We start from the raw sequence: 16,188 nt of genomic DNA on the forward strand, positions 1-16,188 counted from the left end.
TAGGTCAGTATTATAAGCTAAAATATATAATACATTTACCAAATATTGTTCAAAACTCCATTGTAATTTGACGTTTACGTTTTAATAAGAAAATTTATAAAAACTGCTCAAATCTACCACAAAACAAAACTCACTTACCTCGAACGTGTTGACACATTGCACCTCAGCCTGTGACGGGGATCCGTACAACTTCAGCTCTTGAAATGCACCCTGTATGATAACTAAGGTTACGACACTTTTCCACATCACTAGTACCTTTAGTAGTCTGACAACGTATCAACCGCTCACTAAAATTTTATTACTTACTATGTTCGTGACTCATTCGCAGTACACTAGTTAGTTAGTTCATCGAAAATCGCACTTGCTTGAAGTACTGTAAAAGTATAAAATATTGCCCATTCATATAACTTTGCGCACCGTGTCACAGTTCAGTAAAAGCGAAATAAGTTAAAAGTAGTTACCTATAGATACACTTTGTTCTCTTTCTCCAGAAAGTGAAATAACTTAAAAGTAGTTATAGATATACTTTCTTCACTTTCTCCAGAAAGTGTATCTGTAACCGCTTTTAAGTTATTTCGCTTTTACTAAACTGTGACGCGGTGGACAAAGTTATGTTAAATGGCAAAGTAGTTTCAGATACACTTCCCGAAGAAAATGAAGAAAGTGTATATCTGTAACTACTTTCAAGCTATTTCGCTTTTACTGAACTGTGACGCGGTGCATGTACAAAGTTATGTTAAAGGGCAAAGTTTTATATTTATACGGTATGGCTACTTGTTAATATTTGTTCCGCACTTGTGTACCTATAATTTCAGCAGAGACAGATGATATGACCTATATTTGACCTGTGAAAAATGTTGTATTTCACCCTGCAAGTACCTACTAAGCTCTAAGTAGCAAAGTACTTAAAACCAGTTAAAACTCTTTCTCGAATTTTAACTTTTCAATTTTGGAATCTTTGTTCAGTTGTTGTTCAACGGGAAGTCAAACATTAACTGAACCTCTTTTAAATAATAAATAAGTACCTATACCGTAAAATATGCTTACTTTGCTCCAAAATTAGACGTTTTTAAATTACTTAAAAATTATGAAATAACGGTAGGTATGTTAATATAGATTTAAAGTAGACCATCATTACTATTATTGTAATTAAATTAAATATACTATATTTAGCTGTCATATTAAGTTTATAGTTTGTATTAATTTTTAAGTTAATTTAATGTTTTATATTTATAACTGTATTATTAAATGTTGTAATAATTACTTACATAGTTTTCATGTATAAAAACTGTTTGAAGATAATTACCCAGTAGGGAGCAAACATTTTAACGATATTTTACATCTAAAATACAGCAAGGGAATATCTGTCATATTTTTAAATACATCTGTGTTATTTGTATTCATAAGAAATTATTACTCAGTCCTATGGGAAAATGGCTTTTAAGGAGATGAAACATTGATCCAAATATAGGAAACTCTCAGTGGGAACAAAATACGAGGCTAATGGACGTTTACTTTCGCTTATTCTTTTTAGCTAATGTAGGGGGTTCTTGTTTTTAAATGGAAAAAAATGTTCATTATATAATAGTGCGCAAAATGTATTCAATTGTCTTTTTTTTTAGGTTAGGCATATTTTCTTATTACAAACAAGTTTAAAGCAATATTTATTGATATATCACATAAAAAATCCTTGTTATTCTAAATTGTGCCATTCACACCAAAAGGGTATTTATTGTTGGTTCTCATTAAGGCGCTACGTATTTCATATTTATTGAAATCAACCTTATCGACAGCCGACAATGTGGTACCTCTTGTGGTGAATTGCGGTGTTGGTTGAAAACGTCACAATTGAATCCTACTCAATCCAGAGTGTCAAAATACGAGTATTGGAGCATTCCATGAAATTGTCTACCGTTGTCCCGTACAAACGCGAAGTTTCTGAAGATTTAAAGCTATAAGAGTTTTCTTTTCAATGACAAATGGTCAAAAATATGCACAGAAAAATAATCGCCTACTTTAAAATCCGAGAAAAAAGTCGCAACACAGGAAATAAAATGCGTTTGTACGGGACAGCCCGTGGAATGCTCCTATTGGATTGGTGTGTCAATCAGCATTTAGCAGTCACCTTCTGTAGAACGCCGTTTGCATGGAAGTGTTGATTTTGAGATAAATATTAAATCGAATGACAAATTCACAGACACAATTATTTGTGTAAGTGCCTATAACAGGGTGATTCATGAGACGTGAGCAGGACTAATCCTACACACTCAGTAACTGATAATTGATCGATCATCGCCGTATTTAGGTGAAACAACCACACTTTTTCCTATTTTTTTACTTTTTGGTGAGGATAAATTTAATTCTCTACAACAGTGGTTCTTAACCTTTTCAGTCCGGTCACCCCTATGACTAACTAGGGAACCTGATTTTACCCCTCCTCCCAATGGTAATAAAAAATAAAACGTGTACGTTTGTTGTATTATTATATTAGGTTAGTTTATTACCCCCGTAAAATACCAGTTTTACCCCCACGGGGGTAATTACCCCCAGGTTAAGAACCACTGCTCTACAATCTTGGTCACCCTACAAAACCTAATTAATAAACATAAAACCTCTTTTACCGTAATGACAGCATTTTGATTACGAAGAAAATGAACTGTCAAACTTGGTGAGATACGAGTTTTCAAAAGTAACCAGACCGTGATGACAGTGATGACATTCAATTTGACATAGAATATCGGTAGTTTGGTATTCTAATTTCAGGGTGACCATGCATGTCGTAAATAAATTAATAACTTTTTTTTTCAACACGACTACAAAATTAACGTTAAACTCACTAATACTGATACGAAACCGTTGCTTATAGTTTACGAAATGCGCAGTGTTAGTCCTGCTCACGTCTCCTGAATCACCCTGTATACGTGATCGCGAGTGAAAATTGATATAGGTTATCAGTCACCTGTTTAATTTTTAAATAATATAACTTAAGCGAATCGTGTAGACTGCTTGTAAGACCGACGATTGGGTAACAAATAACTAATACTCACATTAAATGCACATGTAATTAATTCAATATAAATTATTCTATCAGGTATCAAAATTGTTTGCAATATACATATATTAACCCTTAATTTGGCAGAAAATAAAAAACTTGATTTTAACTTTAATATGCACATTTATTTATTATTATGCCTTTAAATATGTCCTAAAAAATGTTTAAAAATTATATCACTGTAAGATTTCCTGAAAATCGAATGTACAGTATTTTTAACAAAAACGTACGTTCGTCAAACTTAGTGTGTTAAATATACTTAACAAATTTCAAAAAAGGGTATCGAATCAAAGACAATAAAAACATTTTTTTGGCATTTAATCGAAGCAAAATACCAATGTTTAGTATGAGTTCATATATTTGCTACGAAATGCAAGTACAGTAATATAGGGTTAACGATTTTCGAAATGACATTGATTGAGTTTAATATAATGCCAGTGTTACAACAACGCTACTTATATAGGTACTTGCAGCATTTAAATATTTTGAATGAAAAAAAAATACACAATACCACCTACATGAAGTATATTTGAATTGAATTGAATAAAAAAAAAAATTAACCATTTCATTTAGTTTCCTTGAATGTAATAGCCATAGGCCAAATTGAACGGAGTTTTATAAAAAAACGTGTATTGATATTAAGTAGCGTTCGCTTTGTTGCATACTAAGCTATAAATGTATAACGAATCAAACTATAGCATTCAATCTCTTCTATTATGGCAAAATATAAAGGTAGGCAGTGAAATTTGTCAAATAATTAAAACTGTAACATAACGTTTTGTTAAAAATGCTTAACAGATTGTTTAATTTCTAATACACTGTTTATAATGTTTTGTCAAAAATACTTAACAGTTGTGTATGCTTGCTTATTACACGTAAATAACTTGATTTGACGAATAAGTGTGATATGTAGAGTATACGTAATACTATAATTAAATATAATAATAGTACATGCGGTAAAATTTCGCGTAATAGAATCGAAAAAAAAATTTAACAAATACCTGGATAGAACGCAGTGTCGACTTTCTACTCGCTATGTTGATTCACTACTAACATATAACATTGATGCCAGTAAGATTTTATTTTTTTCTTTATTCTTTATAATATAAATGATACATAGAAATTAATGAATTCGAATTTACGTAAAAAATAACATGCCTACATTTTTTCAAAGTAAGTGTTAAGTATACTTGACTGTGTCAAATTAAGGGTTAAGAAGCTTTGTGACATTTGTATTTACATACACTTTAACGTATTTACGAGAATACGATCTCCCGGCGCACGCGTAACTAATTCATTTCATAGTATTATTCTATTAAGTATCTACCTAAATTGGTTGCAATATATATTAAGAAGCTTTGTGACATTTGTTTTTACACACACTTTTTACGAGAATACGATTTCCCGACGCACATCACGCAAGTTACGCGCACCCACCGCGCTAGAGTACTTACTGTATTCAACTAAGCCCGAAGCCACTAAGTATAATCCAGATAGCTCGTTGCACAGTACAAACATATAACATTATCTGTGAAAAGGGACCTTATTGTCGATTCAAGTTTCCGACATAATTTCACCTTTAGTAAACCTCTATTAGACGTGTGCGCCGATTAAAAAATGATCGGCGGCGGCGTTTGCCAAAAAATCGGCGGCGGCGGCGTGTTTTCGGCGTGAAATCGGCGTGACCTTGACTTTCAAGTTTCTTAAGAAAACGTTTCGTAGACGTTTCTTACGTCTTAAGAAAAATCATTAATTTGTTGTATTTCTTGAAAATTTGATCAGTGCAGGTTGCTGGTCAATGAACTACGTATAGTTTGAATATGCTGTGAGTAAAATAAGGTTTGTTAATGAATATAGGATAGGTATAATAACTTGGTTTCCCTTGTAACTAGCTTTCATTAAGAGGTTTTCTGCTCCCAATGACCTTCGATCCAATCTGTAACTCTCCGTTTTCTCAAGCTTTCCATGGCTTATCCTATTAAAATGACGTACTTTTTACTTTAACAAAACAGAACTTCATATATCCTTGACATTTGCTAGACATAGTACACTGCTGTGGCTTCTTTTTAATAGTTTTCTTGTCGTACAAGCACCAGGCTCACTGAGACGTATCTTCTTTCTCGTTTTCTCATTGCCGAGGCTCGCGACCACATCTAATTTGTCTCCATTTCTTGCAGTCATAAGCCGTATGGACTGCACGGTGCAGACTGCAGCAAGCCGACCTCTTCATAGCGTTCGACCATCTCACACATGTTCCATCTCGAGCACGTTTGCCATTCATTCGGCTTAAATTAATGTGTTTCTCCACATCATGCGTTGGATAATATATCCGAAGAAGCTAAGGGCTCACCCATGGCATGTTTGGAATAGATGAGTGGCGATATAGAGCTCTTACAGAATGGAGAAGTTTGTTCTTCTAGCTGTCCAAGGTATAAGCAGCACTAGCAGCAGTCTTCTTTCGTTCGTTAACAGTTGACGACTACTTAGGGTTACTCAGTTACTTTAATTGGTGTGTCTAATAGTTTCTGCAACTGGCTATTCAGGTTCATTTAAATAATGAGTGATGTATATTTGACAACTGTAACATAAATAATACAAAAAAATCTACCGGGTGTGGCCTGTAATACGAGCAAAAAATTAAACTGTAGGCTGTACTCCTCATACTGACCAACATTTGTTCAGCAACTTTTAAAAATAACTTGTGGTTTGATTCTTAATACACTTTAAAGTTTATTCTAAGACGCAATGTATTGCGAATTTTGTTATGTTTAAGGCGTGACAAGCAACGTCAATCACAATAATATGGCGTGGCGATGGCGTCCATTGAAGTTAATATTTATTTTGTATGAAAAATAGGGAGTCTACATACTTCATAATTTTTAAAAGTTGTTGAACAAAAGTGTCACCGTTTGAGGAGTACAATCTATGTTTTAATTATTTGCTCGTGTTACAGGCCACACCCGGTATATTGTAATTCAAAAACCAACATAGAATAGCTAATTAACAACACTCAAGGTCACGCCGATTTCACGCCGATCATTTATCGGCGGCGGCGGCGTGGTCAAAAAGCCCGGCGGCGGCGGCGCGCCGGCGCGGCGCACACGTCTAACCTCTATAGCTTTGCTAAACATGCTTGTATTCAATGATCGTACATTTTCCAACAGTTTTGGTGCAGCGGAGTGGTGTTAACGGAATTGGTATAAATAATTTCAACCCTTATAATTAACCCCTTGTATGCTTAGACACGGATCCGTGCGTGTGAATTTAAATCTATTGTTTTAAATGTCAAGGTCACTTTTTCAATGATTATATTTGACATGCCGCATACAAGGGTTAATAGAATATAATAATTTATTGATAATAATTAAAACACAGTAGGTACATGCACAGGAGGTGTCTGGTAAGCCCCAAACTGTAATACCCAAAATTATTTTTCCAAACATTGAACTATCGGTTGTTAACTATAAGGCACCACTACAATGCACCCATAACACATACACCTGGATACACAAGATCGCTTGTTACTTCAACGGAAGTCGGTTTATATGCATCCTGACTATCCAGAGGGCCTACCGCGAACCATGTTCGACGTGTCTTTCTGTCGCACTTGTAAATTCGTACGTAAGTGTGACAGGGAGGGAATACGTCGAATGTGGTTCATGGTAGGTCTGAGCCGTCCAGCTATACGAACATGCTGATTTCATATCAAATATATACCAACCTATTGATATAAAATATCTTATTTATAATGGGCATTCTTTGGTTGAACCATCTTGGTCCGTATAATTACAAAACTTCTCTTTCTTTAGGGTTCCATAGTCAAATAGAAACTTTTATAATTTCGCCATGTCGATATGTGTCCTTATCTTTATGGGTGTTAAGGTTCAGATGATGAAACAATAAAAGTTATAATTATAAAACACATTGAAAAATTCTAAAATGAAATAAAAAAAATCATTGATCGGTACTCTAAAAACTATCGCCAACTAAGTAGGTACGCAGAAATAAATGTACATACATACATCACTGGCTCAGTGACCCAAAGAGGATCTTGGCCTCTGACACAAGAGAGCGCCATTCTGCCCTATTCTGCGCCACTTCACGCCAGTTGGGTATTCCGTGGGCGGACAGGTCTTTTTGGGCTTCGTCACTCCAGCGGTATCTGGGACGTCCAGACGGACGTTTTCCGCCCGGGTGCCCCACATACGCTCTTCTCACAGCACGATCCTCTCCCATCCTCTCCAGGTGACCAAGCCAGCGGAGTCGTGTTGCTTTGATCTCGCCAATTATATTAGGCATCGCAACCAGCTCCTCTAGCTCCCTATTTTTTCTACGCCTCCAAGTTCCATCCTCCTCTCTAAAAGACCCCAGAATCTTCCGCCAGATTTTCCTCTCCGCCACTAAGAGCTTGCTCTCTTCTTTCTGAGTCAGCGTCCAAGCTTCACACCCATACATCAAAATTGGTCTAATTACGGTCTTGTAGACTCGAATCTTGGTTGGTCTACTGATCAGCTTGGACACTAAGACTCGATGGAGCGCTGCCGAGCATCTTAGGGCGTTTTGGACTCGAATATCTATCTCTTCCTCCCTTCGGTTGGTATCAGTTACTGTGCAACCAAGGTACCTAAAATGATCTACACCTTTGTAGGTGGTTGCTCCGACTACTAGGTCTTCTCTTTTCACTCTGGTGTTCTTGTACCTTTTCATTTGGAGATATTCGGTTTTCTGGTGGTTGATTCTGAGACCAATCTTCTCCCCTTCCTGCTCCACAATTCTAGCCATGGCCTCCAGGTCCCTTTTGTTTTGAGCCAATAGCCCCAGGTCATCAGCATAGCCAATGATCTTATGTCTGCCGTTCAACTCTACACCCCCATCATACATAAGCAATTTTCGGACGACGTATTCGAGTGCCAAGTTGAACAGCATTGGCGAAAGGGCGTCTCCCTGCTTCAGGCCAGTGACAACTGCAAATTCGGCCGTCAGTTCTCCGCAAGCTCTTACCCTCATCTTGCTCACTTTGGTAGCCACAACAATCATTTAACGTAGCCTTTTTACTTCATTTATCCATTATTCCGTATCACTGCGGAAAGAATGCAATACAAAAGACCTGGATTCAAACACGTTTTAAAATAAAAATGCCTTTCGTATGTACAACAGCGCAATTTTTTATTGCAACAGGAAGACCGGAACTTTTTGTTATATTCCTTTAGCTATTCGGTTTTTTTCCATTCGGTGGCATGGAAAAAGCGGGCTCGATAAAAATAGTACCTACACCTGAAAATAAATAGCGTACTACGCATACATGGGGACGGAAAACCACGCTTGTTTTATTTATAAAATGAAATCGTACTCACGCTGTTCAAATTTTCATATTCTTTTAAATGCATTTTTTTGGCTTTTGTACAGTTTCTCGCTAGGCATTTAACTGAGCCATCTAATTTAACCCATCAGGCAGGCCAATTCGAACGAACTATCAAGCAAAACGCCTGATCAGATTTCGATGGACTTTGAATCCATCCGTCCATCGAAATCTGGTCAGGCGTTTTACAATTGGCGATAAGTAGACACTTGGTTATATGCCATGTTATGGTAGCTTAATTATAACAAGTAAGTATAATGAGGGAAAACATGAACATACAATACACTCACATACGTACTAGTCAAATTCATAACCCTCGTTTTGCTTCGCCGTAGTCGAACAAAAATGAGACCAATTGTACATTTCTAAGAAAACGACCTAATCTGTATCCGCAAAACGAAATTTTTTCAATCTTTTAACTCCAGAACTTCGCAATCCGCCAGATAAAATAAATAAGCCTGATAGGATTACACAAGAATTTATTTTCATTTTAAAAGTGGAGTTTGCAAGGAGTGTGTGCCTTCCAGATTATTTTTATTGTTGAAATACTTTTGTTATACAAGATGATAAACATTTTACAGTTGTTGCCTACGATGCACAAATACGGGTAAGTACTAAATTTTTTCTAATGTTAAATGAAAATGAAACTGTCGCAGTAACTTTTTTTTCGAAAAGAATCATAAGGAAACTTTTGTAATGCGGACGAAAGTATATCTGGGATTGGAAAATAAATATACTTATATTCTTTATAATTAATGAATGATATAATTTATACAGGGTGATTCAGGAGACGTGAGCAGGACTAACACTGCGCATTTCGTAAATTATAAGCAACTGTTTCGTATCAGTATTAGTGAGGTTAATGTTAATTTTCTAGTCGTGTTGAAAAAAAAAAAGGTAATAATTTATCTACGACTTGCATGGTCACCCTAAAATTAGAATACTAAACTTGTACTAAACTACCGATATTCTGTGTCAAATTGAATGTCATCACTGTCATCACGGTCTGGTTACTTTTGAAAAGTCGTATGTCACTCAAGTTTGACAGTTTATTTTCTTCGTAATCAAAATGCTGTCATTACGGTTAAAGAGGTTTTATGTTTATTAATTAGGTCTTGTAGGGTGACCATGATTGTAGAGAATTAAATTTGCCCTCACCAAAAAGTTAAATAATAGGAAAAAGTGTTGTTGTTTCACCTAAATACAACAGTGATCGATCAATTATCAGTTACTGAGTATGCAGGATTAGTACTGCTCACGTCTCATGAATCACCCTGTATATACTAAGCAAAGAGCGGTTAATTCGTTCACAATATACTTTACACACAATCAAACCTTAAAAAACTGACACCTAAATGTAAAAAAAAAACAGTTTTGACTATCTTGTGCCGCTATTTAGCTGTCACTGCATTGCATGAAAAACGTCAATCTAAATGACTAAATATCCATCGAGCGACACAGTAGCGATTTAATTCGTCGCAGTAATTGGATCTCGTGATTTCGACTCAAAGCTCGCCTTGACTCGAAGTCGAATTCGGCTTTAATGAACACGAGATTGCAGCTGCCTTTGCATCCGGTGCTCTAGGGACTTTATAAATGGTTAAGGAGGAAGTCTAAAGCTTGTCGTTATGCTAGAACTTTAGGTACTTAATCGATCACCAATTTATAAGAAAGTAAAGGAGTCCTGTGGCCTATTTTATAAAGCTACAAGTTACAATTTACAAGCGGAAGTCTCGTTCTAACATATAGGATTAGAAAGAGACTTCCGCTTGTAAATTGTAACTTGTAGCTTTATAAAATAGGCCACTGGCCAAAACGAGGCTCAGTGGAGAGAGTTACTTATTTTAAGAATTAGGAACAGAAAATTATTAAAATTGCCCAACATTAAGTTTTCTTAGCAATTCAATTTAAAATGAAAAAAGGAAAACGACCAACTTCCTATTTCCTTTGTTAGTACCTAATCATTATTGTCATTTGTTAAACTTTCCAAGAGGAAATTGGAGTTAATGAAACTTTGTTGGATTATTCCGTGACAAACTAACGCATTTTTTTTAAAGATGCAAATACTTACTTACTTTTATACTTGCTTAGATGAGAATAAATATGTATGTACATATATATGTATGTGTATTTGTATCTAGGGAAAAAGGTGGCGCTAATCAAAAATGTGCGTAATGAAATAGATTCTTAACTGCTTAAAATACATACCGGGTATGGCCTGTAACACGAGCAAATAATTAAAACATATATTGTACTCCTCAAACAGTGACACTTTGGTTCAACGACTTTTAAAAATTATTATGTATTTAGACTTCCTATTTTTCATACAAAATGAATATTATCTTCAATGGACGCCATCGCCATGCCATATCATTTGTGATTGACGTTGCTTGTCATGCCTTAAACATAACAAAATTCGGAATACATTGCGTCTTAGAATAAACATTTAATACACTTTAAGTGTATTGAAAATCAAACCACAAGTTATTTTTAAAAGTAGCTGAACAAATGATGGCCAGTATGAGGAGTACAGCTTACAGTTAATTTTTTTGCTTGTATTACAGGCCACACCCGGTATATGCTTGATGATTTTTTTGCTGTGTAGGTATAGTTTTGTTAACGTTCATATGGTAATACAAAAATTTTATAGGTACACTTACCTACAATTTATTACAGCTGTTATGAAAATTGCAGAATACGCAAGTACCTACTTATTTGTTTTATTGATCTTGAAAATGTAACTTACATATTACCAGGTTGTGCACCCATGATAAATTATTTTAGACAAATTAGAGACCATTTTTCGAATCTATTTTATTTATCATTTTAGAACTAACAAAAGCTTTTGTTTGCATTAAATTTACCGGAGTATTTTCTGCAATGTTTTCTAATGAATAGTTTTAGATATGCATGCACGGTCGCCCAGCCGAGCCGTTGAACGACGAGCCAGCAAATTTAGATTTCCTTGACAGCTTTTAATTAAAAATACTCTTGCTCAAAGGGGTCTTTGATTTTTGTGACTTCAAAAGTGAATTCATTTTTACTGTCTTATTTTAGAGTAAATAATGAAGTAGAATCTTTTACATGCTAATAAAAGTTATGAATCGAATTACTTGGACAAGTGCAATTAAATTTTAATGATAAAGCTAAATCTCAAGCCACCGCTACTACCTACCAACAATTTCAAGACACCAAAACGTAGTGACATTAGTACCTAATGTCTCTATTTCCTTGGTAATTCCGATATTATGGAAAGGTAAAAAAAATACATTATAGCATTATTATTTTTCGTACAGCAGTTAAAACATGAAAGACGATAAGCAGCTTATTCCATGAAATGGAGCCAGTGGCCATCATAAAATTGACAATAAGAGGATTAGTTTAGTTACATCTCAGGGTAACACTGTAATAGACTGATATGGGAGTAACAACTTGTAAATCAATTAAGTAAATAAGTATTTTATGTGAGTCTTAGCTATAAATAACAAATACATATATTTGGAATGCAGGATTCTGCGTCGTAGCTATTAATCGTTTGTCTTAGATTGTCATTTTCACTTATGTAAGTATTTGTAAGAAAGGTAAAACATGAATCTTAACTTATTGAGGATTGTAAAGATTTATAAGGGGTACCTAAAGCTATTTGATCTTTGCTTAGCTACGTATACATACCGTAAAACGGGGTGAGTAGGTTTCGCGGGGAGAGTTGGGTTATGAACGGGGAGAGAAGGTTTGAGAGGGGGGTGAGAAGGGATTTTAAGGCTACTGCTACAGAAATAATGTATTCCAATTTAAAATGGGGCTATAGTAATACGCATAATAAAAAAAAATCTATCCAACAATCTTCCAAAATCACCTTTGTATGAAAAACCCTCTCACCCCAAATACGAGGCACTACGGGGTGAGGTGGGTTTTCCTCTTTATCGTCAAAGTTATGAAATGGAACTACCCAAAATAAAATACAAACTAAAATACAAACGTCCGAACCACTTATTATATGCACCATTCAGTTTTCACATGTAAAAATAAAATTTTATCGAGGTTTGCGAGGTCAAATTTCACCCAACTCACCCCATTTTACGGTAGTAGTTTATTTTTTGTACATTTTTTAAGTCTACATGACTCAAAAAAGATACTAAGTATGCCCAACATTTGAAGATTTTAGTCTGCTGTTATGGATGCCATCGATACTCGTACAGTTTTGACAACAATGGGATAGTAATTCACTTCAAAGAATTTGAAATGAAAATAGCTTTTAAAACCTTATCTACTCTCAATTTTCGTTAAACATCGAGGTGCTCACCAAAATTGCTTGCAAAAACATGCTTAACTAAAATTGTACAAATCTGTTAGAAACGATTCTATTTTTTGTTTTCAATTCAACAAGGTAAATACAATCAGTAGATACGTATATGTATTCTGCTAAAAAAGCAAAATCGCGATTCCGAACTGGAATCGGTAATAAAAAGTTAAAAATGCACTACAAGCAACGAGAAAAATCTGCAACTCTGCAACCGGCAACCCTTACAAAAGTTTATAGGGTCGACCCCTTTATCGGGTAGGTAAAAAATGATCGCACCCGCTCCGATAATAGAATGCCCCAGCTAAATGACGAGTGACCCCGCTCCTCAAAAAATAACGCTAATTTTTTCACCAACCGGTGATTTATTAAGGCTCAACCGGTTTCCGGGATCATCGGATAAGGTCCCACAATACCAGTGACGTGTAAATGAAATTGATAGAGGGCGTTGTCGGCATTTTGAAATATTACTCTTGATGTTTTCGGGGTCGGTCGGGTTATTGGCTATTTAATTATGTTATCCTTATAATAATCAGGTAAACATAATAAGCATTTCTAATAGTAAGAATAGATAGGGTGCGATATACCTATTTTCTAGTTACATTCAATATTTAACCGAGATCCTCTGTATAAGACGTTAATAACCATTTTATGATTCTTAATTAAGAATGGTTGAAAACTAAATCCTGTATTTCATAACAATAGTATGCAACCATATTGAATAAGGGCTCAATACAATTGCCTAATGTCTAAAAAATCAGCGTATAATATTTTTATCACAACTCTTATTATCGACATTTTATCTTAAGTACCTACCTAGTTTAAGCCACAATGCGTACCAACAAAAACATATCATCATGATTCAGACAAAAGTGGATCAAGTACCAGGCATTCGCAACGCTTGATTTCATTAATTAATTTTAGCTATAAAATAAACAGCAAGCAAGCGTTGTCAACTAAACATTTGTTAACGCAGACTTCTCAAACCAAAACAATGAAGATTTAAAGAACCACGTCAAACGGGACCAACATTTTGCTTGCCGGTAGTGAGATCCCAATTATTTTGCACCTTGGGACGTCAAAAGGAATATTTGCAAACGCCTCATTATAACAGCTCCCGTCAATATTTACATAAGTACATAACGTTGTTTGTAATGAAAATGAGAGAGTATTACACGCGTTGTTTTTCGCTATTTAAGTATGTACATACTTACTTTGATTCTTAAGGGAAAACCATGTGAACAAATAATATTAATCGTATCATTAAATTATTAAATTTAATATACGTTGTACAATGGAATAAAAGTATGATCATATACTTACAGGATCATTTTTGGACCGTTAGCCATATTGTGCGAGGTGATTAGGTAGGCCGTATTGAACAACTTTTTCTATGGGACCAACTCCGAAATCACAAAATTATTTTTGGCCGTTTCATAGATTTTGGTCGAGTGGAAGTCGACGTTTTTTATGGGAAGGCCAATTTTTTTTTGGGATTTCAGGGTTGGTCCCATAGAAAAAGTTGTTCAGTATGACCTACGTTATCACCTCGCACAATATGGCTAACGGTCCAAAAAATACCCTATATTTTAAGGTACCGTACCTTTGACTTAGTATTTAGGTAGATAAATATACCTACTAAACGGAAATTATAAGATTTATTTTTCTTTACCTATACTATACTTTAACTAACATATTTCCTCACATTTGAAATGAACTGTATGTTATTACAGTTATTTATTATACATAATAATAATACGCAAACGCCCGATATAGTCGTTTTATCCGGAAAATGGCAATAACAATCTTGCTTTCACAGTTCTGCGTCACGAAATTAAATTTAAAAATTCACTCATTGTTGGCTCCTTGCGTAAAGTACACAGCAGTAATGAATATATTGTTCCAGCCTCCAGCAGTATATATCACCCCAATAGCGTAATATTTAAACAAACTGTGTGCTCTTAATGTGAAAATTTTAATTTATTACTGTTGTACAGCGCTCAGTTGGCGTGTGTTGTATTCTTAACTTATGAGTTGTTTTTGTTGCTCTAAAGGAGATTATATACTTGAGTAAAAACATTTTTGAAGATTATGTGTTAATCTGATTAGGTAGGTACCTACATGAACTTAACGTTAGCAATATAATTGTAACTATTTTTGTAGAAAAGCCATGAAAATTGCTTGTAAAAATGCGTTATGATATTTTTGATCAAACTTAACTTAACAATGATGCGCGGACACGCATGGCCGTCCGCTCAGGCCGCGTAGCCAAGATGCCAATCGCTTACGCTCCGTAGCGATCGAAACGCAACTGTCACTGTCACACTAATATGGAAGAGTGATAGAGAGACATAATACTTTTCGTTGTCGAAGCGATAGCGATTGTAACCTTGGCTAATAGGCCGGCAGTACTTAAATAGCTGCGTCTGAAGAAGGACCTGAAAAGACGGCGCCTTTAAGCGATCTACCAATTACATACCGAGGGCTAGCAAGAAATGTTATCTTACACCCAAAAGATATTTAATCCCTGACTTCCCGGTAATATTTTTATCAGGAAAGGGTTTTAATAGTTAAATGCTGTAATATAAGATACCATTACAAGGCGCCTTTGCACATGATAGTAACGTTTTATTTAACTGCAAATTGTTATTACGTATCGTGGCTCAAGTATGGACGAAAGCGATAAGAAATGGACTGTTCGTAAGTGGAAAATCTACTTTTATGTTATATCATAATCATGCCGACGGTTCTGACTCACTCAACGATCTATTCAGAAGCCTACTAACTTCTCAAAACAAAAATTAGGTACACCATCTAGAGGTAATTTAAAAGGGATGTGAACTATTTGGGTTACTTTCAACACATGTGGCTAAAAATATATTCGTCCTTCTTACACACTTGAAATTTAGCATATTATTTTTCCTGAACTTCGTCCGCAATGTCGCTTGAGAAACAAACACTTAAGAATAGGTAGGCCGACACTACTGTCGACGGTGCGATTAATAACAGGTGTACAAGTTATGAATTAGGATTAATTATGGATCTGATTTTTTAGTATCAAAATTGTCATTTCTTCAACCAACAACGTCAATTAGAGAAATTCGCCTTCAATTTCTACCTATATTATCGTGCTACTTATGGTTCCAAAATGATGACATTGCTATGGTCCTGGAGTAAAAGCATGAGGAGCTATTTTTTACGATACAAATACATCGTTGCAGCCGCCCCATGAAAATGACGAATGTACGAATAAATTTTAATATTCGTATATGTATGTACGTAGTACGTGGTCAGGGTTGTTATCTAGGTGTTAGAAAGCATTACTGTATGCGCCAGTTTTTCAACACTGTTCCGAAAAATATTAAAAGCTTAACCACTAGGATTTAAAACAAAACCGAGCACGATAACAATTTTCGAGTCCCGACCGCTAGCCAATATAAAATAGCGTTTTCGGATAGCCACCATTTATGGATATTT

At 35.2% G+C, this 16,188-nt stretch overlaps 1 protein-coding gene and 1 long non-coding RNA gene across 2 annotated transcripts in view; one reads left to right on the forward strand and one right to left on the reverse strand.

Moving 5' to 3' along the window:
• The window catches only part of LOC134669045 (collagen alpha-1(IX) chain-like), a 218,527-nt gene that overhangs the window by 53,755 nt on the left and 148,584 nt on the right, over positions 1-16,188 (reverse strand). The window contains exon 4 of the mRNA XM_063526571.1: positions 139-210. Coding sequence (XP_063382641.1) covers positions 139-210 — 72 coding nt within the window. The remainder of the gene's footprint in view (positions 1-138; positions 211-16,188) is intronic.
• On the forward strand, positions 7,075-7,986 carry LOC134669051 (uncharacterized). The gene is made up of 2 exons (XR_010098848.1): positions 7,075-7,394; positions 7,437-7,986. It is a non-coding gene; the product is annotated as an uncharacterized LOC134669051 (long non-coding RNA).

Source organism: Cydia fagiglandana, chromosome 11, assembly GCF_963556715.1.
Source record: "Cydia fagiglandana chromosome 11, ilCydFagi1.1, whole genome shotgun sequence".
NCBI classification, from domain to species: domain Eukaryota; kingdom Metazoa; phylum Arthropoda; class Insecta; order Lepidoptera; family Tortricidae; genus Cydia; species Cydia fagiglandana.